Source organism: Erigeron canadensis, chromosome 6 (genome assembly GCF_010389155.1).
Source record: "Erigeron canadensis isolate Cc75 chromosome 6, C_canadensis_v1, whole genome shotgun sequence".
Classification (NCBI taxonomy): domain Eukaryota; kingdom Viridiplantae; phylum Streptophyta; class Magnoliopsida; order Asterales; family Asteraceae; genus Erigeron; species Erigeron canadensis.
This window is the reverse complement of record NC_057766.1, coordinates 20,329,223-20,354,599: the sequence shown is the minus strand read 5'-3', so window position 1 is coordinate 20,354,599 and position 25,377 is coordinate 20,329,223. Positions and strand designations below refer to the sequence as shown.

Sequence of the window (25,377 nt, the reverse complement as noted above, 5' to 3'; positions counted from 1 at the left end):
AAAAATAAAACATAAAACGATTTAAATAAGGCAAAAAGTTGAAAAGGTAATGCATAAAAAACTAATCTTTTGGGGTATCATACATATGGAATCATACTCATTATTAAAACATAAACATATATTAAAATTAAAAAATAAAGAAGTTATATTATAGATTTGTGTGAAATTGTATCAACTAAAAAAAAGTAAAAAAGGCCAAAAAAGGGACATCGGGTAAAAATTGTCGGCTTAAAAAATGACAGACCCATTGTGTTACATGGGTTACTTACTTTGCAAATAAACCTTCTTCCAAAGATTCACTATGATCACACAAAAATGTAGAATGAAAAACTAAAATAAGATTTTTAAAATCACATAATAAGGATGTAGTTAATCTTGGTGTTGTGTATAACATAAACAGTTCTTATAACTTAAACGCATGGCAAAGAAAAAGTGCAGGAAATCACAAAAAACTGGTTCTTTACAAACAAATTCTCAACTCGCCCAATTATATTGTCCATAGAAAATGTTTGGTTGGCTGCTGCAGCAAAAACAAAAGGCTAGAAACATTAGCGACTTTGACATTGTTCTCCTCTACAAAGCGAAGGAAACATAGTAACCTGAAAATGAACAGGTGGATTATAAAAGAAAATGGTTTGACAATGTTATCGTATACAAAGGAAAGAGTCTAAATCACATTGGACACATGTGATCTTTCCTATCTTTCTACCAGTTACACCTGCTGTGGAAATATATTTACGTAGTTTTCTTCAAGCCCCGATGGTATGTCCATTTCAGAACGTGTTGTTATGACCAGGCCAATGTGTTTAGTATTATTACCTGTATCCTTAAAGACCAAGGTAGCATTGTACACATATCTCTGTCCATCATAAATTTATTGACAATTGGGAAATAATGCACAACTGACATATTAACTGACGAAATGCACAACTGACATATCTAAACACTGATATATTATAGTCGTAGTGCATAAAAACTGACATACAATTGAGACGAAATGCACATGAATTACCCCAAAAACCCGACCCATTCACTTTGAAATATCTAAAAAATGACAGTAGAAGTCATGCAACCCTTTTGTATGCAAGCAAACATTAAGCCATAAGCTTGTTATCATTATGAAAGATTAAGCTAACCTAAACAGAATGAGCATGAAGAGGTAGATGGATCAAGTGCGGAAATGGGCATAAAACCTTGGAACCTGAAAAAATGAAAAACTAAAGTGTAGATTAAAACTGGAAAACCGAACAGTATTATAAAAATTAATTGGTACATAAATGCACGCACCTTATATGAGCTATGCACTTTTAAAACTTCTTTGTAGACCACACTTGAGGTGTATACACCAGGTTGATGGAACTTTTGGGTAGGCCTAACCTTCACCCTTTCGCGTGATATCCCTCTAGACAGGGCCACGTATAGGTGTCCGTGCGAGAATTCCGATTCAGGTAAATAAACACCACCGTGTGGAACTGTTTGGCCTTGGGCTTTGTTTATTGTCATTGCAAAGATAAGTCGAATAGGGAACTGTTTTCTTTTCAACTTAAAGGGGTACATATCATTTTCAGAGTGACAGAGGGACAGAGGGATATTCTCGGTAAGAAAACTCTTACCGGCATGCTGACCAACCGGCAACCACTATTTCCGCATCGATGACAAAGTCCCGTTACAAAGTCTATTGGATGGGATGGATCGATGTTACGTAGCAGTATAACGGGGCACCCAATTTTGAGTCGTAGAGGATGAGGGGGCAAACGAGTGACACTAAGAGAATTTAACAATTCAACCGGATAGTAGTTGTTAACATCGTCTTCCGCCTCATCAAAGCCGTAACATATTTGCTCCTGCCCACTAAATCTATCAATCAACTCATCATTACTCTCATCGACATTATCTTTTTTAGTTGACAGTATTGCCCTAGAAACAATGTACTCTAAAGAATTCCCTTTCACTTCAATGGACGAGAATATGGCACTTATAAGGTCCTCTTTCGATCTAGACTACGTACTGTATGGGATGGTCATGTCATCAGGTATGTGAATAAAGTTGTCGTCAATCACCTCTTCTTTTCCATCACCGACTCTTAAAAGGAAATCTGAAAACCATGGATTTGTCCGCGCTTTCATATTTAAAATTAAACAAAGCTTTTTGGTGATAGACCATAGTGGCGACATCCGAAAGCTCAAGTCGACAATCTGTGTGCGGGTTCCTTTCTTGACTACCGGCAATACTTGTCTAAAATCACCGCCCATAACCATAATTTTTCCGCCAAATGGTTGTCTTACGCCTATGATATTCTGCATTGTTCCATATTGTGCCTTAATTGCTTGTCTTTTTGCCATCTGAGGCTTCATCCCATATGATCAACATTGCACTATGGAGTAGGTGAGCAGTCATTTACTGATGTTGCAAAGAGAGTTATTATTCAAGATGAGGGGAATTTTAAATCTTGAGTGAGTTGTTCGTCAACCAGACGTGTTATTTGCCACTGCCCCAGACGAACCAGTGGCTAGAGCAATCTGTCCACGAGAACGAACCTCAGCAAGCGAACCTCCTGGAATTTTACCATTAACGTGCCTGAATATGGTGTCGTCTGCGAACCTTTGATTAGGAATTAGTTCATGCCTAAAGAGCACCGTGTGTTGAAGGGACATGCCTCGTGTCAACATTGTGGAGCAATGAGGTTTAAATATGAATATCTTTGTACAAGTATTGTCTTGCATCCCGATTCACTCTATTGAGCTCAAAAAATGCAGTCAACATTGATCTTTTATTCCGCTCCCTCTCGACAATAGCTGTTAGTCGTTCACATTCTCTAAATCTCTGAAGTGGGAGATGAAGGTGCAACGCCATGACACAAGGGTTGATTTTAGAAAGTGGAAAGCTGAAGATACGCTACATTACCTCGGGAGCTGACATGTAACGTGCGTCTTCAAACCGCTTAATCTCGTTAACCACGACTTCATGATCATGATCAATATGAACAGATTGTTTGTCGTAACCTTTGTAGATGTATTTGAACACGTACTTCATAGATTTTATACTCGAGTAAATCTCCACATTCATGTGACAGTTGAACATCATCAGTAACTTTGGGTTGTACGATACGACCCATCTATTATCGATATCATGTTTCCCCCTCTTCACTATGAGCCCGTTCTTTCTCCTCCGATACAATGGATGAGTCATTTCGTATTAAGTTGGATAAAAAGATGGCAAATATGAATGCTGGGGTTTATACATTTTGTATTAAGAGAGAGATATATCATACGATCCATTAGTTGGTTTCGAGGGATGGATAGCCCAAGTATTTACAGAGGTATTTTTTTGATCCTGAAGATGAGCTTAATCTCATAGCACAGTGCTCGGATCTTGATAGAAACATCCTTCGTATCTTGACACCTGCCCTTGCTGCAAATCCATACGCAACATGGCGCAATTAGGACCCCGGGACAACTACAGAGTCACTTTGAATGCATCCGTTGAACTTGACCAAAGGGTGTACAACATCTCTACTACATCTAAGGTATTATATACGTGCAATCAAATTTCAATATGCCATATTGTCATTTTACAAGTTGTTGTCCATATTAAATTTGCAATCAATGACTTGAATGATGTTGATTACATTCAGGTTGCTCGAATATGGGTTGAAGGAAATGATGAAATTACAACATACAAGAGAAGCATTGTTGTTTTTGGAAGGTCTCAACATTGCCAACATATTCAACTCAATCTTATTTTGGTTGTTATGATCCACTTTCTTATCCTTTATTTTTCCCAAGTGGTAAGTCTGGATGGCACGACATGATACCAAGAAATGGTTTTTCCATTGATGACATTCTTAACGACGAAAATAATTTCCCAGAAGAGGAAGATGCGGAAGGTATTATAGCAGTAACTTAGATATTTATTACTTAATTTGTTTGACTTTCTCCTTAATTTAACCCACTGATGTTTAAACCTTACCAATGTCATATGATCAACTACGAATATAGAAAAAGAAAGGAAAGGAAAACAGTAACAATGAGGGAATAGTAACAATGAGGGAATATTACTGCTACAAGTTCCAGATTAGCCCTACCGAGAACGTGATTTTGCTGTGTGGAAAAATGTTCCAATAGTTTGCTGTAGACATATACATAGAAATTGAAACATCACGTTCACAGTTTTGTGAACATAACCGGGACAGGAAAAAGGCTGATTTGCATCAAGGTATAGTGGATTGTGTGAACGCCGGTGAAGTTGAACCCAGTAGAGTTGATGAAGGATTGTGCTCCCTCCATCATTCATTGGGGGTCCGCGTGACATGCGTCACTGCTTTTTAGATGCCATGGCATTGGTACAAGATGATGGTAAGCCTTACATATTCCTACGTTCACTTGCAACCCAAGTTGGACGGAAATTACTGAAAAACTTTTACCCGGACAAACTGCGCAAGATCGTCCGGGATTGGTTGCTAGAGTGTTTCGGGAGAAATTAGAAGATCTGAAAAAACAGCCGGTGGAAAATCATGTTCTCGGTGAGATAGGTGCATTTGTTTATGTTATCGAGTTTCAGAAACGTGGTTTGCCTCATCACATTTTCTTTTGATAATGAAATCAACACACAAGATTACCACCCCAGACCAATATGACAAGTTGGTTTGTGCTGAACTTCCAGACCCATCAAGGTATCCCAAAATACATGAACGGGTCGTTCAACACATGCTTCACGGACCATGTGGTTGTTTAAATACTAAATCCCCGTGCATGTAGGGAGAGCCAAAAGCATGTGGTTTTCATTATCCTCAATAGTTCAATGAACACACTGTAAAAGGAGACAACTCATATCCATTGTATCGAAGGCTAAAAGAACGGGATCACATTGAAGAGGGGAAACATGATATCGATAACAGATGGGTTGTACCGTATAACCCGAAGTTGCTAATGATGTTCAATTGTCACATGAATGTTGAGATTTGCCTCAGTATAAAAAATCTGTGAAGTACGTGTTCAAATACATCTACTAAGGTCACGACAAACAATATGTTTATATATGAACCTAATCAAGAAGTCGTGGTTAACGAGATTAAGCGATTTCAAGACGCACGTTACGTGTTAGCTCCCGAGGCAATGTGGCATACCTTTAGCTTTCCACTTTCTAAAATCAACCCTTGTGTCATGGCATTGCACCTTCATCTCCCACGTCAGCACTATGTTCCATTCAGAGAAAGTAAACGACTAACAACTATTGTCGAGCGGGGCGGAATAAAAGATCAATGTAGACTGCATTTTTTGAGCTCAATAGAGTGAACCAGGATGCAAGACAATATTTGTACAAAGAAATTCATATTTAAACCTCGTTGCTCCACAATGTTGACATGGGGCATGTCCCTTCAACACACGGTGCTCTTTAGGGACGCCTCTATAAACAAAGTCGTAAGGATCCTCTTCCACATCGTCATTTAATGTTGAAGGATTAAGATTACCCTAAGTACGACATCCTGCACAAATTTCACATGAAGTGTTGTTTAAATTTGAGCATAATATTATGGGTCTAATACATTTGTTACGTAGATGATAAAAGTTAGAGAATAACCTCTTGATGGTCCGCATATTAATCATGATGATCCTGCCATGCCTTGTAATGACTCAGTGAGGACTAACTCAAATAAAGGCAGTAGATTGCCACTTGGTAAGGTCTTTGACCTTGGGAGGATCCACCTTGGTTCGATTTCCACTTCCCACATTTGTGGGGGGTGGATTAATAGGGGTTTTTCAAGAATAGTCCTGGTTTCCAGGCATACGTGTAATTTAGGAGTAGAAGTAGGATAGAATGCCATTAAAAAAAAGGCAATAGATTTCCATTGTCACATCTAGCGCCTGTAAAATAGAGCAGTTGAATGGGCGACGATTAGGAATAAGTTCTGCAAGAATTGCAAAAAAAAAAAAAAAAAAAAAATGGAAGTAGCAATATTGTAAGAGTGGTCAATGGTCTTTGTATAAGACACGATACAATGAATATAAACAGTTGGTATATAGAACACTATGTTGATATAAACAGTGGTCTATAGAATAGTATGTAAAATAGAAGACTTAAATGGTCTGAGTAACCTCTTGATGATTCGCCGACACAATATGTTGATGACGCAACGATGACTGGTGATGATGGAGAGAGAATTGATTCAAATAAAGGTAGTAGATTGCCAGTATCACATTGAACGCCTAATAACATTAAAAGGTGAGTGCAAAGGTTATGAAAATTTATTGTAGTACTTGAACAAAAACTAAAAGACTATGATGAAAGGTACCTTGGAAGCGTTGACGTGTTAAATCTGAAGTGGCGGCGATCCATTAGAAGCCGTAAATATAGATGATCCATTAGAAGCCGTAAATATGGAAGCTGGTTGATGAAGCTGGTTGATGAAAATCATATGCAGGTATATCACATTGGGATGCTGACTGATTTGATCTGGGCATCATATGTGCCATCTCAGTCCTATAATAGGAAGAAGGATTTATGTTGCGATGTGGCAACTCTCCTAACCGGGACTTTCGTATTGGTTGTGCACTCAATTGAGTGTAAGTTATTGCTACGGACAGAGCTGTGGGAGAAGGGGTTAGGGTAATCACTGTCGAATCAGAATGATGTGTTGAATTTGTTTTTGCCTTTCGGCGTGCATAGTAATCTTTGTTGTATTGCCTTTTTTTTCTAGTTTGGCGTTGTTACGGTTAACTTTGTTTGTGTGAGGGGTCAGGCCGTTTACAGCTTGTTGGAGTTGTTGGTTTGATGGTGGTATATTCTCTTTGTTACAAAAAAAAAGGGGTACTAGATTGGGGAGTTGGTTGTTTTGAAGTGCCTATCATATGGGTCATTGGAGTATTTATGAAACTTACCTAATGGTACCCTTTGTAATACTGGTTGCGCGCACATGTGACTGCTACCGACTGTATAGGAAGGAGTTGTGTGCATCAGTACTTCAGGAAAAGGCTAATGGCATGAATTTTTCCGCGCTTTTTGTCGTGCGTAATATCCTTTGTTGTATTGTCTTCTTTTCTCTACATCAACATAATTAGGGGATGACACTGAATATTAATAAGCAGATTGTTTAAGTGCATTTTAGATGAATCTAATATATATTCAGCACGGGGTTACTAAATACCTTTACGCAATGCCAACTTAGTATCATCCGTTTCTGGAGCACCTAGACCCGACACTTGAACGTACAACATAATAAAAGACTATTATGACACATGAATTTTGTAGTGGCGTGACTATTTTAATGTGTATAGTAGGACTTCCAGTTGATGTGGATTTCTATTGTTAATTAATTTTATCGGTTCCATTAAAAATGCAAGGTGTCATCAGACATACTTTATGTCAGAGTTATAGTTTTATATTTTGATATATATGGACATGCAAGTATTTACATATCATAATAGGTAATGAAAGTAAAAACATATGATATACATTTCATATTATGTAGACATGCAATACCATAGTTTAAACCAGCTGATGGAACATATGCCCAATTGTTAATTTAACCCCCCAAAACAATTGTAAAAAAAAAAAAAAAAACAATGATAATGATACGCATAAATTTAGAATAAAAAATAATATGTACATACCTGATGCTATGAAACCCCCAAAACAATTGTAAAAAAGCTAATAATGTTGAACATAAGCATTAAATGGACCGCCGCCGGTAGCTAGTAGCGATGATGATGATGATGGACTGCATTAAAAAAAAAACCCATGGTGGAGTGAAATAAAGGCTGATGACAATAATGGTGATTGCAAATAAATATAAGCCATTGCAGCTGGAGATGTAAAGGTGTGATGATTTTTGCGATAGGATGTGAAAGGGGAGGAGGGGAAGGGGATTGTGAGTTTGGGTTTTGGTTTTGGTATCTGTTTCTGCGTGAGAAAGAAAGGGAGAATCCAAGCTAAATATTTTTAAGGAGATTTTAGTTAAATCCATATAGAATTGTACCCGCGCAATGTGGCGGCGGTGACGGCGATGGTAGTTTAGTGGTATCGGTGAGGGGGCGGTGACGGCGATGGTAGTTTAGTGGTATCGGTGAGGGGTAGTGATCGATGACATCGACAATTGGTGTCGAGTGGTCTAACCGTGTAAGTTAATAAATGGTGATAGTGATATTTTAGAAGATAAGGGTTTAAAGTATAAATTAATTTATTAAGGGTAATTTTGGTAATATCTAATAACCCTTTCCTTAAGGGTTGTTTATTAAGGGTAATCTAGTAATTTCCCATCTAACTATTTTCTAACTTTTTCTTAAAATAGGGGGTAAATAATCATGATAAAGGAGTAGTAGATAAAATGTAAATAGGGAGGTATTAAGATATGGTAAAAATTCGTCGAAAGTATATGGAATAATTTCTCTAATGAAAGTGCATGAAAACTTAAGAACACTCATATAATTTTTAAAATTTATCAATGTAAGGTTTTTGAGATAAACTTTTTTGAATGAATTAAAGGAATAAAATAATTTATGGAGGATAAAAAACAATGAGTGATTGATATTTGTTGAAAGAGAAGATAATGAGTGATTGAAATTTAAGGGTATAATATGTATATTAGGTGATGATATTCAAACTGATGGATAAAAGAGAGAGATAATTTAAATATGGAAAATGATAAATTCTCCTAACTAAATAGCCTAAAAATCCTCCTAACACTTTAAGAAGGTGACATGTTATATCCACTAATTCTCTTTCCTAATCTTGCCCCCTGATTTTTTCACATGTCATCATCCAATAGTTAGTAGGATTTTTAGGCTATTTAGTTAGGAGGATTAATCACTTCCCTTTAAATATAGATATGTCTAAAAAGAATAATAATGATATTCATGTATCACTTCTGTAGTATATGCGCATGTTTATACTTATGTATTCCAGTATTTTACGCCTTTTTCAATATTATTATTTGAGAAATTATCATAAATTGTCCTTGCGGTTTGCTCGATTCGTATTTTTATTCCTGTCCTTTTTTTTTATCATTAGGTATTCCTGGGCTTTTCATTTTTATTGCTAGTCGTCCCTCATACTAACATCTGTCACTTTTTATCCATTAATGTCCTCACGTACTAGCCATGTGAGGGTAAAATCGTCCATATTCACTGAAAACAAACCACATGGACTATTTCTCATTCCACCATAAATTACATTAGATTTTAGTGATACTATACATACATAAAACATACCTGTAAATCTTTAACTATGTCCCTCTATACTTAAAGTGTAAAAAAGTAAGAGGGATTTATCAATAATCATCCATTTCCATAACTTCACATCTTCACAACTTCTTCCCAAAAGATACACATACACACACACACACACATATATATATATATATATATATATATATATATATATATATATATATATATATATATATATATAAATTTGTTATTACTCCCCAAAATAATCACTCAACAAATAAGATCAATTCTAAATTTCAGTTTTTCCAACAAAAATCTAATCAACAAAACAACAATCATTCAAATATATATATGATACGATCTATCTACATGAAATCTCATGAAATAAAGAAAATCTCATTAAAACTTAACTAGTCTTTTAGTTTATGTTCTTGTTTGTTAAGTGTAAAACGATTGTTTAATCAATATTACATGTGATTAAACTTGTCTAAATACTTTCTTATGTTTATTACTATGGTTCTTAGTTTAACATTAGTTGTTAATTCATAGTTAAGCAAACTTGTGGACCGTGAGATCTAAATAAGATCTAATGAATATTTTGACCGTCTTACATGAGCATTTCATACTAATGGTTACGATTCATAAATTTGCTTGGAACTTTGCTCGATCAGGTGCCAAACAACACACATATTTATTAAAAACTTTTATAGCATGAAACACAAACTAACGTCAATAGGTAGTAAAACCACATTTACTAACTTAAACAAATAAGTAACACGTCCGTTAACACAAATAACAAAGTAATAGGTATTTAACCATAAAAGTTGCTCCTTATTCTAGCCCTTTGAACTCTGCCATGTAAGGTTGGTGTTAGACCTGAAATGTTGCATACATGGAGCACATCAAACCACGTCACGGGTCAAGGTTTTTCTTGATAAGTTAAACTATAGAAATATGGTACCTCAAGATTTTCAAGAGCACCTCGAACATGAAACAATTCATGGACAACAGTGTCGATATTAATCCGTTGTGATGGGGAATCTACGGAGCATGATACTCCAATTCGGACAGTTTTAGCCAAACATTCTTCCATTTTTTGTGCATTTCCTTTGGTACATTGCGTGGCAAAAACATTACCATCAATAACATTGATTACTTGGTCTGGCAAGGCCACATAAGCAAACTTATGAAGGCTAAGGTCTTCATTAAATATTTCATCTGTCGGCTTCTTCCCGGTCATGACCTCAAGTAATAATATTCCAAAGCTGTAGACATCCCCACTACTTGTCCTCTTACTCCCCAAACCATACTCTATCATTCAAATAAGCAATGATTTATAAAAAGGCAACAGATACAAAGTAAAATTGAACTTACAAGAATCAACTGAGTTTACCAGGAGGTGCATATCCAATTGTTCCTTTAATCCCAGATGAATTATTTTGGTTAAAATTTGTTCCAAGAAATTTAGCCAAACCAAAGTCTCCAACATGGGCCACCATATCATTATCCAGTAGAATATTGCTAGGCTTTATGTCCCCATGAACAACGGTTGGTAAACATTGGTTATGAAGATAATCAAGTGCACATGCAACATCAATGAGAATATTGATTCTTTGAAGTAGGTCAAGTTTAATTGCATATGCATTTGAATGCAACCAATCATGTAAACTCCCATTGGGCATGAACTCGTAAACCAAAGCTTTGAAATCGTTTCCTTGAAAATCAACGCTTGAACATGCAGTTATTATCTTCAACAGATTCCTGTGTCGAATATTTCTCCATGCTTCACACTCTGTTGTAAAGCTTTTGTGAGCTTCCCGAATTTGAAGATGTAGAACCTTTACTGCAACAAATTTGTCATCATAATCAAGGGTCCCTTTATAAACAGAGCTTGAGCCACCCTGGCCAATCAAGTTCGCTTCAGAGAAGCCATCGGTAGCCTTCAGGAGTTCACCGTATGAAACTTTTAAGAACCTTTCGTTATGGGATGATTGAGACAGTATGCCATTCTTTTTCTTTTTAAACCAAGCATAGACAAAACATAATACAAAAAATACCGTACCAGAAACTAAAATCACTATAATGATCAATGTGAAACTTTTGTTATGTTTCTCTACCATTTTGCATTTGGGTAACCTAAGTTCAACCAAGCCACCACAAAGCCTATTGTTCCCCGAAATAGAAAATGCACTTATATTGGAAAATACTCCTTTCACCGGTACTTCACCCAGGAAGTCGTTAAAGGATAGGTTCAGATACTCTAAAGAAAACCGTTCTAAAAACTGTGGAATCTGTCCAGATAAATTGTTGTTTGAAAGATCGAGTTCCGCAAGTCCTCTAACTTCACTTAATGATTGTGGGATCATGCCTTCAAATAAGTTGTCGTTGATGTATAAATGGGTAAGGCTAGAACAACCACCAAGGCTACTCGAAATATTTCCTGATAAATAATTATGAGATAGATCCAAACCATTCAAAGTTTTTAGATCTTCAACCTCGGTTGGAAGTGAACCAGAGAGGCTATTGTTTGAAATATATAAAAAGAATAAAGAAGTAAGTTGAAGAAGTTGTTTAGGTATTTTGCCACTTAATTTGTTGTTATCAAGGGTCAACCCTTGAAGCTGATGACAATTCCCCATAGTTGGTGGGATAACCCCATCCAATCTATTAGAATCTAAATTAATTAGCTCCAACATTGATAAGTTCCCTACTGTATATGGAATTGACCCTGAAAAGTGATTTTCATAAAGATAAGCTCTTTGAAGCTTTTGAAGCATGCCAATGGTGAGGGGAATTTTTCCTATGAATTGGTTTGTGTTTATACCTAAATAGGTCAAACCAACTAGATTGCCTATACTTGATGGGAGGCTTCCATATAGTTGATTCCCTGGTAAATTTAGATCACTAAGTTGACGAGAAAGATTACCGATTGATAAGGGAACCACTCCTTGAATGTTGCAATTACCAAGATCCAATTTCTTTAATTTGCTACAGTTGCTCAAAGAATCGATAAACTTCATTGCATTTGTTTCTCCACCTCCATTGAAGTTGTTGTTAAAGAAAGATATAATAGAAATTTCTTTTAGGTTTGCAAAGTCAATCGTCAACTTCCCACTAAAATTGTTGTTACGCAATTCAAGAAAATCTAATTTTGAAAAATTAGAGATTGAAGGGGGAAGAAGCCCGGACAATAGGTTATCTCGTAACTGAAGGTTGAGAAGATGTGGAAGCATTGACCCAATTGTTGGAGGAAGAGTACCCGTAAGGTAATTCTCTGCCAAAGAAATATTAGTTAGGAATGAGAGGTTATAGATCGACTGAGGGATGCTTCCATATAAGTTACACCCACCAGCAAATAACCATGAGATATTCAAGCGACCTAAAGTGTCTGGAATGGTTCCACCCAATGGATTTACAGAAACAGAGAATACTTCCATTGATGTCATATTTCCCAAGAAAGGAGGGATTCCTCCGGTTAAATTATTACCACCCAATGAAAGAACGGTAAGTCTGGAGAGAAAGCTGATCTCTATAGGTATGATACCCACTAGTTCATTATAAACAAGCCAAAGCTTTTCAAGGTTATAACAACCAGACAAGTTAGCAGGGATGCCCCCGTTGAATTTATTTTGATACAAGTTAAGGATACGTAGTCTCGAAAGACGACCGAGTTCAGGAGGGATGGTTCCATGGAAGCTGTTGTTTCCAAGTGATAACACCTGAAGGAAGCTCAGGTTCCCTACATGAGAAGACAAAGAGCCTTGTAGACCTTTAGAGTCTAGTTGTATCACAGTCACTCTTTTATGCCGCTTCCCACATGAAACTCCACTCCAGTTACAGAAATGGGAGGTTGAGTTCCATGAGGTTAGAGCTCCATATGGATCACTAATCGATGACTTGAACGATAACAACGCCATATGATCGCTCTCATTTCCACCATAGGAACCAGATGATGCAACATTAGTCAGAAATATAACAAGAATATAAAAGATGATAGAAATAGAAGAGAAAAATGATAGGGAAATCATTGGGTTTTTTAGCTTTTAATATAAATTTAATAACAAGTATAATCAATGGCGATCGAATGCCTTCTTATAAAGAGAAATTCCCGAATGCCTGTTTATAAAGACAAATTGCATTGAGACAAATTGCGTTGACTGAAGTCTACATCTAAGTAGACTTATAAAAACAAATTGCATTGGTCGACATAAAGAGATAATATATTCTATTCTATGTAATAATATAAGGACGTTATGTCGAGTTTTAAGTTTTTCATCAGATTGAATCACCTTTTTTTTATTAGCTCTTTCAAAAACTTGGGTTCTTTAAATTGTTAAATTTATGCAAGTGCATTAATTATCTTGCTATAGCACCTTATTCAATATTTTAGCTAATTTTCTTTATAAAGGATTTTGACTTTATAATGTTTTGGTTAACATTTGAGTTTCATCATTATTAAGAAAACGTATATAAATAAAATAGAATCATAAAGATGAAAATTTTAAACGGATAGTATATTTTTTCGTTTGTAGGGTGTATCCATTGTGAACACCAGTTTATTGCTACGTTTTCCCACATGCCATACATTTCTGGTTATTATATTTATTGTAGAGACCTTTAAAAACACTACTGTTTGAGGGGAACAATGGAAATGATTGCCACCTGAGGTATATATGTTGTTGCTCCTACTAATGCTGCTATGCATAAGTGTTTGATTTTCTCTAGATTAAATATGCATAATTAGTTGTCTAAAACAAATAGAGTATTTATTTGTATTGATTTCTCAAATGACATTGGAATACGGCTGGGCAATTTTTTTTTTTTTTTATCTTTATATTTTCAGAAGGATGTCGCATTTGTCAAAGACATTTGTCTGGTGAAAATAGATTTTTTTTTTTTGTAATGAATATAATGACATTCAATAGAATACAAAATTTAAATATAATGACAAAAACATTTGTCAGGTTAGTGGTATATTTATATAAGTCTATCTTTAATGTTAGAGACGTCTGATCTGTCACATCACATTCTTATAAATCCTTAAAATTTTTACACATCTTTAAAATCCTTTAGTTTACCTCTAACCATACAAACATTTTTACATATCCTTACATATCTGTATACAAACAAAAAAATACTATTGTATATAGCGTAAGGGCATGCCCTTAAGTAAGAACATACATCAAAAAATCTTTAGTTTTGGACAAGTTTCAATGTCAAAGATATTCATAGACAACTAGGGACACAAAAGGTGTGATGCATTTGATATGCAGAATGGTCATAGAAATATTTCCAGGTATTTAATATGGCCCATTAGCAGCATGTGTGGCACGGTACAAATTCTTGGTAAACCATTCTCGGTACAGTATTAGGTTATTGTTAAAAGATGCTTTTGAGATTGAGAAAATCGTGACAATAGTCAAATTTTGTTGCAATTGAAACAAAATAGCCAAGTATTTTTAATTATCACAATATAGTCATATAAATCGCAATAACTCGACAAAATCGCATAAAGAACCTTAAAATCGTTACGAGATTTTCAAAATCGCTACGAGATCTTACAAAATCGTTACGAGATTTTTCAAAATCGCTACGAGAGCTTCAAAATCGCTACGAGATTCTGAAAATCTTTGCGTGATTTTGCAAGTTTAATGTGTGAATTAACATTTTTCTTGGGTCTTCAAATTAAACAAACCAAAAGGACTTTGATTTTATTTTATTTATTTTTTTGTAAAATTGCAATGCTTTTTTTTGTAAAAGCACGATCGTATACCGTCTATGGGTGAAGAGAGGAAGACAACATGATGTAGCCATTGTAAAGAACGTGATCATACAACCATGCCATCACAAAAATCTTTTCCTCCATCGAGAGAGTATGGATCTTCATCTAGATCAAAATCAAAAGGAAAATCAAAATCGACTTCACACTCTTCTCTTTTCGGGACTGTCAGCTTAGGGGATTATTAGTTTCTAATATGTTTCTTATGAATTTGAAACTTTATATTCATGGACTATGTAATCAATTAGTATGTTTAAAAAATATATATTAAAAATCTCAATAATCATAACAAAACACATTGTGTTTTTCCAATAAAAATAAAAAATCAAAGTCAACGTATTGCGATTTTGCAAAATCTCGTAGAGATTTCCGGAATCTAATAGAGATTTTGCAAAATCTCTCTCATAGCGATTTCGCAAAATCTCGTAGCGATTTTGTAGATCTTGTAGCGATTTCAAGGTTCTTTATGCTATTTTGTTCGGTTATTGCGGTTTATATGGTTATTTTGTGATAATTAGTATAAAGCTCGACTATCTTGTTCCAATCGCAACGAAATTTAGCTATTGTCATGATGTTCTCATCGGAAGTAGGGTACCGATGCCATCCCTAGACTGTCCTTATAGTTTAAGTAAAATTAGCCCACTCTTTTAATTAACCCTACAGGTACTTTTCTAATACTAGAAACATATAGGTGAAGCGATCAACATTTGTTCGATTCAAATAACATCTTTATTATACAAATATATACATATACAAGCAACCTAACAGGTTACTTTACCTTTTAATTTTATCAGACAGGTCCTCAAAAGGTGGTAATTTAACACTCTTCCCTGTAGACAAAAATGAATATATTATAACATTAACATGTTTATTTACAATTTTAATTAGTTTCCAGCAAGCAGCCTAGCAGTGCAAAGAAAAGGAGACTCGTGAGGTTCAAACCTGTCTTCAGCATAGTATACGTGTTTGTTTGACGGCTGAGAATCAATTGAGTGCAAAGTTACTGTTAGCCTCTCGATTTTCTGCATCAACAAATCTTTTTAGCAAAGATCATTCTTGAATTGTAGAACAGAAGAAAAGAACCACGGTATGGCATCAATCCACCTTTTTCTCTAGAAGAATCTTCTGCAAGATATAACCCAGATCTTGTGACTTCATCAACAAGAGTTCTTCTGCAGTGTACTGTTGGAATATGATCACATTAAATAAACGCATGTCTGGAAAATATTTAAGCCTACTGGATCATACGCGTTGACACTTAGATATCCGGTAATATGTATATATTGTATCTACATATTTATAATCACCAAAGTGAGAGAAATAATAATTGGTCATTATTGACTAGATATGTTAATTAGTATTATCTATTAATTAATAACATGAATTATTAAATATTAAATATTAATTAATAATTAATGTAATTACTAATTAAATCATAGTCCTAAGTCAAAAGATGTTAGCTTGAAGGTTAAGTTATTAGGGATATATTTATACCCAATATATATCCTAATAACTAAAAAAATAACTCTCTCGGTCAAACATAACACAAAAATGTCGACTTCTATTCCATTCGTGAACTTACATTATTTAATAATAACTAGCCTAGTGCCCGCGTGTTGCAGCGGCTCGGGTTTCTAGCGCGTGAGATGTCGTAAGGTTAAAAGATGCAGAGAAAGTAAGAATTCTGTCATCAAACTACGATAGAAAGAGACATGATAGTATTGCGATAGAAAGAGACATGATAGTATTGCTAAAGTATTGCTCTAGTTGATACTCTCATTTTTAGTAGAAAGTATGGTCTTCAATTGACGGAAAGACTCTAGGCTACTTTAGTTAGTTTTTGCTCCTTCACATCTTTAAAATACTAATACTACTATGAAATTACAAGACTATATATATAAATAACTTAATACTACTATTTTGAACATAATGCCTTTCATAGCAAATTAAAATTACAAGAAAACCCAAAACAATACATTATAGACAATGACTCAACGTCGATGATGATGATAGACAGAAACTAAAAAATGCACTGATGTCACCCAAAACAATACGTTATAGACGATGACTCACATGGCAAGCCATCCAAACCACCACCAAAATCAGATTATACAAAATCTGAGGCCTGGATAGTCTTCTTGGTGCAGTAGCTGCAGCCTGCAAAAAGAAAATAGGGATCCTTTTTCGTTTACCCCTTTATCAACAATTCAGAGTTAGGAAATATGACATAACCAACATGAACACTACTTATAACATCAGCAGACTCTATTGTAGAACAGTTACCTTGGCTTAGGCAAACTAAAAATGGGACAACAAAATTTTTGGGTGTCAACTGAACCCAACCCAGCCCATTTCGACCTATATAGACAGAAACTATAAAATGTACTGATGTCTTACAAAATAAACAGATTGGATATATCCATTAATGGATCATAATAAGTCAGTTCAAATTGACCCCAAAATGCATTTGTGTCCATTTTTTTGACTTAATAACTAACACAAGTATACCTACAATTCTACAATTAATAACAATATACGTACAATGAACTCTAAACCTTAAAATTACGTGATTTAGGGAATTCTGTGCTTTGAAAATACACTTTGGACAAATTTGAACTTCTTTGACAAGTTTAAATTTATCCATCTGTCGAAGACCAAAAATAGCAAATAGATGCCCATTTTAAAGTAAATGAACCTATTAGCCACGTCTAGGTTTGGCTTACCTTCACATAGAAATCTGGAGGAGAGTATGCATCAAAATATGCGTTTGAAATTGTATAGCACATACTGGTAAACTGTTAAGAAGACTGAGCATCAACAATACATCGAAAGGTATACTTGACTGGTCCATCTGTGAATGTATCTCTCGATGCATCATGACCTAAACCAAACTCCTACAATTTGGCCTGCATGAGCTTTGTGAATGTCGTGTATAAATGTCAAATATCAAATGTAGTTATAAATGTACTTTTTACTATATGCAGCTTAAAAGATCTATAGGGGCAATACCTCCATAGAATCGGAATGCTTCAGGCCAAGTTTAGAATTTAGATACTTTTCAAAAAATAGGTGGACATTTAACAATGATTCCCATAAATATAAAAATTGCAACGACTAAATTGAGGTTAATACATCTTTGCAAAAGAAACAAATAAAACCTTAAAAGAACTCTATATTCTAGCCAAGCTTCTATTACAATTAGACGAACAATGTTCAAGAGCGCAACCATTAATCATAGGAGTTAGCTAGACTTAAATGAGCAAAGACAACCGGACAGGCCCACGTCGATCAATACTAAAGGTGAGTGAACCATACACCCGTCCTATCCAACATGACTCATAATTCAACAAACCCGACCAGCCTTTTTTCAATGGCAGAAACGAAAATAGGACCTAATTGCAGAGCTGACTATCAACTTTAACCAGTATAGTGGCAAACAGTATATCCTTTAATGTTGCAAGAGAGTATCTATAATCTTAACATCAAGAATCAAACTTTATCCTTTAATATTGCAAGAGTATATAATTCAAAATGAATACCGAAAACCATCAGTGAGAAAAAAAAAAATACCGTAACCAATTAGTCAGATTCCGGCGAACGGTGGTTGGTGGTGATGTTTAAGGCGGTGGCCTGAAGATCAATACATATGAATTGGTAAAATAAAATTAAAATAGTAGTAATAAAAATCATCAGAAATTAATAATAATAACAAAAAGAAAAACCCTTGTTGATGGTGATGAATCCGGCGACAGTGGTTGGTGGCGATGAATCCGGCGAGAGAGAGGGGTTGTGATTTAAGGGTTGATCGTGATAAATTGAAAATCAACCCATTAAATAAAAGACCCAACTCTATCACAAATCTGCAAAAAGAAAAACAAAATACAACATTAGCAACAAATAATTGAAAATCAAACAAAAGATAAAAAGAAAGTTAATCTAGATACTTATTAATCTAGACGAGAGATAGTGTCCGCACGTTGCGGCGGTGAGATGGTAGGGGTGATAGGTCAAGTCATAGAGTATGATAGTCAAATGCCTTAGCCGTACGGGCTCCGCCCTCGAATTTAAAAATTCGTCGAAAGTATATCGAATGACATTTCTAATGAAAGAGCATGTAATTTTAAGAACACCCATACCCTTTTTATAATTTATCGATATACGGTTTTTGAGATAAAAGATTTTGAATAAATTAGAGGAATAAAATGATTTATAGAGGAGGTAAAAAAAATGAGTGGTTGAAATTTGAGGAAAGAGAGAAAAACTTAATTGTTGAGATTTAAGGGTATTATAGGTATATTAGGTATAGAGTTTATATTAGTAATAAAAAAGATGGGTAATTTAGGTAGTTCACTTACTTAATTGATATTTGAAAAAAGGGCAAAATGTTTTACAATATAGTATTAGAAGTAGAGCAATAATACTCGCGCAATGCGGCGGTGAGATGGTGGGGTGATAGGTCCTAGAAGGTGATAAGTCATAGAGTGTGATAATCAAATGCCTTAGCCGTACGGGCTCCGTACTCGAATTTAAAAATTCGTCGAAAGTATATCGAATAACATCTCTAATGAAAGAGCATGAAATTTTAAGAACACCCATACAATTTTTATAATTTATCGATATACGGTTTTTGAGATAAAAGATTTTGAATAAATTAGAGGAATAAAATGATTTATGGAGGAGATAGAAAAAAATGAGTGGTTGAGATTTGAGGAGAGAGAGAAAAAAATTGAGTGGTTGAGATTCAAAGGTATTATAGAAATATATTATATACCTATGTTGTTTAAATTAGTAAATAAAGAAAAATGGTAATTTAGGTAGTTCAAATCATCTTTTGAAATTTTAAAAAATGGAAAAATGTTTTATAAGATAGTTTATAGATAGTAAATGGCGACGATAAATTAAACAAAAGATAAGAAACAAAATAATAAGATCAAATAAAGAAAAACCCTTGTGACAAAATAAAATTGATGGCTGCGGCAGAAAGAATCTGGCGGCGGTGGTTGGTGGCGATGAATCCGGCGAGAGAGAGAGAGGGGTTGTGATTTAGTTGATGATGGTGATGAATCCGGCGGTAGTTGGGGGAGATGAATCCGGCGAGAAAGAGGTGAGAGATGGGTTGCGATAGAGAGAATGACATATGATTTAGATCGGCTAATTGTTTTTTTTTTTTTTGGTTTTTAATTTTTGGTAAAGGTAATTTCGGTAGTTTTGAGGTAGAGATGTAAAAAACAATGTAAGTAAGGAGGGTATTATGGGAATAAAAAAAGTACTTAAATCTGAATCCCAATACCCTTTTGTAAGAGTTTATAGATGATGATAGTCAACTTTGTTTGATTGTGGGATATATAAGTTTCGACAGAAACATATAATGTTTTGTTATGTCCATAAAAACAACAATCAAAGGAAATCATGAGTTTTAGGTTTTTGGTGATTCAAGATCTAGCAATCTTTGGGTATTGTTTGACGTGTCGTGTACGATCGTACATAGGTTTTATTTTAAACTCTAAATAATAATAATTTTTATTATTAATTTTATTGGAAGCTAATCTAAAAGGTACACTTTAATTCCTTACTTTGTTAATTATTATATTGCATATACGTTTTTTTCCGCTGCGTACTCGTGATTATTTATTTGATAATATGCATAAATCCTAACAGTGGTATCACGAGCCTAATATGTAATATATTAGTTGCAAAGTTCAAAACTTGAAGGGGGGGGTTTAGGGTTGGTTCGAATTTTAGTTAATTATTATATATTAAAATTGTTTTCTTTATTTATTTTTTAATTAAAATCGATTTTAATAAAAATAAAATTAAGGTTTTGTTTTTATTATTAATTCAACCTATTTTATATTAACAGTTAATTGAAACCCTCTATGCAAGTTTTGATTATATGAATTGACATGTTTATTAAATATAAACTAGATCAATACCCGGTCGGTCACCGGGTAAACAATTAATATATGTATTACACATTGAAAACATAAAAAGATTTTAATTAGTTTATTTTAAAAGGTTGAGATTAAAAGACAAAATTATTTTTCTCTTGATTATGGTAGCCGTATATATATATAATTTCTCATATGGTGGCTATCAAATGAGAACCAAATTAAAATGAGAACACTTAAAAACTACATTTTGATGCATTAAAAGTCCATAAAACTGACACAGTGCATAAATAATTATCATTATTTAAGTGTTTAACAACATATTGATCCGTTAAAATAAAAAAATCACGTTTTTTGTTGGATGCATCATTTTGAGAATATGCATCCAAGATGGATGCACAAAACAAAAAACGTGATTTTATCCGATTTTGACGGATCAATGTGTTGTTAAACACTTAAATAAATGATAGCTAGTAATGCACTATGTTAGTTTTATGGACTTTTAATGCATCAAAATGATGTTTTTAACTGTTCTCACCGTCTTATTTTAAAAGTGTTTTCACTGAAGTGTTATCCTATATATATAATTTCTCACAACCCACAACCCATTTGAACTAAAATCAACCCACCAACCCACAACCTAAATGACCCGTTTGACTTAAAAATCAACTCACCAATTTATTTGACCCGTCAATATAAAACTCGACAAGATAACCGGCTAATCCAAATTTTTGAATTTTTCATTAAAAAAAATCATATCTGAAAATCCTTTTCAAAATGCAAACTTCTTCAAGAGAGCTTTTTCATTTGATAAACATAATAAGCTAAACAGATTTTATTTTTTTTTACAATAGGTTAACGTAAACACATTGATTAGCATTTTTTGTTGCTCATTCTTTAAGAATGGCATACTATGTTAATCTAAAAACCATCTTTTTAATTATGATTAATTATTTATAAATAATCTATAAGTCAACCCGTCAACCATTTGACCCGTTAACTCGACAACTTACAACCCACAAACCATTTGATTTAAAATCAACCTACTAACACAACCCATAACCCAAATGACATATAACATGTTTGACCTGAAATCAACCCAACAATCCATTTAACCTGGCAACTCGAAACTCAGATTTATATGGATTTTTCATATTAACATAAAGTCAATGTTGAAATATTTTGGCGAAACTTGTTCAAAAGAATTTTAATTTGATAAACATAATAAGCTAAATGGGTTTTTTTTACAATACGTTCAAGTAAACACAATGATTAACATTTTTTGTTGCTCAATTTTTTATTTAAAATGACGTACTATCCTACTATTAAAAACTTATTTTCAATTATGATAAATTGTATCCTTTTTATAATTTTTTAAATTATACTATACACCAATGAAATAAATAACTCAACTATAATAACTTAGATATTTTATAGATAACTTCGGCTTTGCAGATTATATTGATGCTTTCTTGCTATTCAAAAAAAAACTTGGTATTCAAAAAAAAAATATTGATGATTTCTTTACTTTCCATGACAAAAATATTTAATTATTTTCATTTCAAATAGTCAAACTTTCTTTCATAGGTTAACGGAGCATTTATGTTTAAAAGCAAAAACTTGAGGGTAATTACTAAGTTGCCAAGATTAGTTTTTATTTTCAATGGTGAGGATTAAGTTTTTAGTTTATTTTAAAAGGTTGAGATTAAAAAACAAAGTTATTTTTTTCTCTTGGCTATGGTAGCCATATATATATATATATATATATATAATTGCATGTTATGTACTTTTTTATTTAAAGTTGTTATATAGAAGTAAAAATCATAAGAATTTCATGCAAAATTCTTTATGATTATTACTTAGATATAGAGATACAAATTGCTTAGCCTAATTGTCCAATAATTAGGGTTAATTATTTGATAATTATGTGATTGTGAAAATTTCGTGTGATTATTTCTGCTTGACGTCAGCTCACTAAAAAATTCATATAAAATCAACCGTAATGAGTTAGAAGCTGAATTTTGGACTCTAGATACCCAACTCATAGGTCTACAACTTTGTAGTTCTGGTCGAAGCTTGCTTCCGACCAAAAACAGGTCTAAACTGGTCATGAAGCTGCTGGAATTTTCCAGTCAGCATGTTTATGTGTAATTACTTGCTAATTGTTTGTTTAAAAGCTTACGCAATCAAGGTAACTTGATGTATGTGGTCCTCTTCTTTGAAGGGGAGCCGATTTAGATATATACATTAACCATAGTGACCATGTTTAGGTGGCCCATCATAACTCGTTGCATGATTAATTAGTTAATAGTTAGTAAGTTTATTATTTTGCAACTTATTGTGATATAAATGGTGATGTAAAATTGTTTTATTGAAAAGAATAAACTTTACTAAGAATTATTGAAATATGATTTTGTTTAATAAAATTGGTGTCTTACAACCAAGAGATACACCGGCTCATCCATTTGAACAAACTCTAAGAAAGGTGTAAGTCGGAGTGCTTTAGCCTTCTAAAGGAGCGGATTTTTAATTGTGACTATCGCAAACCTTTGCTCATGCGCTTCTTTGTGCGTTCAAATGGAGCTATCGAGCTCTTTTGTGTTGTTAAGACTATATAAAATGGTTTTATTAAACATTATATTATGAAGATTTGTATGAGTCTTCATACATAAACTTTTGATTCATATCAAATGGATTACTCATTCAAAGTTAAGTCTTTGCCACCCACTTTGCTAAGAACACTTGCAAGTGTCTTTTGCTCTGCGTGAGACCGTAGGTGAATTGTATCTAACAAGGTAAATTACTACTAATCGTGAGATGGTGGTAGACTATTTACATGTTCTTAATTAGGCGACTTAAAGCGAGGTAAGCGGTGAGACCTTGACCCGTGGCATAAGATGGGACAAAACATGTTTACAAAACACTTACTACCCCTAATAAGTGTTGTTGTAAGTCCATAAATCTAGGAATTGCACTTGTAATGCAATTATTGCTCGTCACTTACCTTTTGAGTACATCATTTCTAGCAGATCAACTGATGAAATGATGGTATGTCAATTAGATCCTAGCCTTAATGAAATTAATCGTTAAATGATTTAACAATGGGTGATTATATTTCTTAAGGATTGGTTATCGAAAATACCGATAATTGAACTTAAATCTGTTTTGTAGATGGTAACAAATCCTTCACAAAACATACACAAATCGGCTTTCAGGTCGATGCTAGAAAGAGAAAAACTTTATGAAACCAATTTCAATGACTGGTTTCGTCAGCTGGGAATCATTTTAAGAGCTGGGGAGAAAACCGATGTCCTTGAAAATCAGATACCCGCTATCCCTGATGCGAGTGCCACTGCTGTGCAGTTGGAAGCATACAATACTCAGTACGATAGACATATTGAGGTTGTTTGTTTGATGCTGGTAGCATGACTCCCGAGCTTCAAAAGCAATTTGGATTGCACAATTCGTATGATATGATCAGAGAACTCAAGTCTATGTATGAAAAACCAAACTGGATTTGAATTGTTTGAACTTGTTGAATCACTCCATAATTTGAACACGAGTATGGGAAACCGCTGAGCGCTCGTATACTCAAGATGAAGAGTTACTTTGAGCATATTGGAAAGGTTAAACTATGTGTATCTTCTGCATATTGCTATTGGCATGATTTTTAAGTCTCTTTCAAGGGATTTTGAGCAGTTTATGAGCAATAACAATATGCACCGCATGAGCAAAACCATAGTTGAACTTCATGCCATGTTGATTGAGTATGAGAAAAACCTTCCTAAGAAATCTGAGACACCCCAAGTTCTTATGATCAAAGGGGGAAAAGTTCAAAAAGCCAAACAACCGAAAGCTATGGGCAAGAACTTTGGTAAGGGAAAGCAAGGTGCTTTAGTCTCAAAACCTAAAAAACCTAAAAGGACACCTACGGCGGAAAACAAGCATCCGGCTAAAAGACTAGGCTTGTCATCATTATGCTGAAGTGAGACACTGGAGAGGAGTTGTCCTAAGTATCTAGATGAGTTGAACGAGAAGAGGAAGCAAGTTAGTTTAACCAGTTCTTCAAGTATCTTCGCAATTGTATTATATATGTTGTGATTCAAATGATAATTCAATAGCAAAAGAGTCAAACTTGACTTGGACTCTATCTATCTTTGGCATTGTCATCTTGTTTATGTTGGAAAGAAACGCATTGAAAGACTTTAACATGAAGGGATCATACAATCACTTGATGAATCATTTGAGAAGTGTGTCTTGTGTTTCCGGCAAGATGACAAGAAAACCTTTTTCGCATAAAATGGAGAAGGCTAAAGATCTACTTGGACTTCTTCATGATGATGTATGTAGCCCATTTAGACATATGTCAAGGAAAGGTGCTAGCTACTTCATCACTTTTATGAATGATTTCAGTCGTTATGGTTATGTTTACTTGCTTAAACATAAACGTGAAGTCTTCGAAACATTCAAAGAGTTTAAAATGAAATAGAAAAACAACTCGGTAAAACCATCAAGATTCTTCATTTGGATCGAGGTGGTAATTACT

The 25,377-nt window shown here is 34.1% G+C and overlaps 1 protein-coding gene and 3 long non-coding RNA genes across 5 annotated transcripts; all 4 read right to left on the bottom strand.

The window, feature by feature from the left end:
• Positions 1–366: 366 nt before the first annotated feature.
• Positions 367–2,661, bottom strand: LOC122606114. Its single transcript, XR_006324806.1, has 3 exons — positions 1,288–2,661; positions 1,137–1,201; positions 367–599 (listed from the first exon to the last, which is right to left on the bottom strand). It is a non-coding gene; the product is annotated as an uncharacterized LOC122606114 (long non-coding RNA).
• Positions 2,662–9,948: 7,287 nt separating this feature from the next.
• On the bottom strand, positions 9,949–13,081 carry LOC122604432 (receptor kinase-like protein Xa21). The gene is made up of 3 exons (XM_043777326.1): positions 10,558–13,081; positions 10,126–10,475; positions 9,949–10,040 (listed from the first exon to the last, which is right to left on the bottom strand). The coding sequence occupies exons 1-3, from the start codon at positions 13,079–13,081 to the stop codon at positions 10,035–10,037; spliced, it is 2,880 nt and encodes a 959-aa protein (XP_043633261.1). The 3' UTR covers positions 9,949–10,034.
• A 2,561-nt stretch (positions 13,082–15,642) lies between these two features.
• Positions 15,643–16,092, bottom strand: LOC122605970. Its single transcript, XR_006324773.1, has 3 exons — positions 16,048–16,092; positions 15,886–15,965; positions 15,643–15,773 (listed from the first exon to the last, which is right to left on the bottom strand). It is a non-coding gene; the product is annotated as an uncharacterized LOC122605970 (long non-coding RNA).
• LOC122605969 lies at positions 16,088–18,774 on the bottom strand. 2 transcript variants are annotated; one of them, XR_006324772.1, is made up of 4 exons: positions 18,666–18,774; positions 18,514–18,573; positions 17,667–17,849; positions 16,712–17,137 (listed from the first exon to the last, which is right to left on the bottom strand). It is a non-coding gene; the product is annotated as an uncharacterized LOC122605969 (long non-coding RNA). The 2 variants fall into 2 exon arrangements; XR_006324771.1 differs by lacking the exons at positions 18,514–18,573; positions 18,666–18,774 and adding an exon at positions 16,088–16,125 and having other exon boundaries at positions 17,017–17,137; positions 17,667–18,489.
• Positions 18,775–25,377: the final 6,603 nt, after the last annotated feature.

Excerpts from the sequence above, each read along its gene's own strand:
- LOC122604432 (XM_043777326.1), bottom strand. The coding sequence starts at position 13,081 with ATGGCGTTGTTATCGTTCAAGTCATCGATTAGTGATCCATATGGAGCT. Across the intron at positions 10,476-10,557 it reads AATTGGATATGCACCTCCTG|AGTATGGTTTGGGGAGTAAG; the intron begins GTAAACTCAGTT and ends TTTGAATGATAG.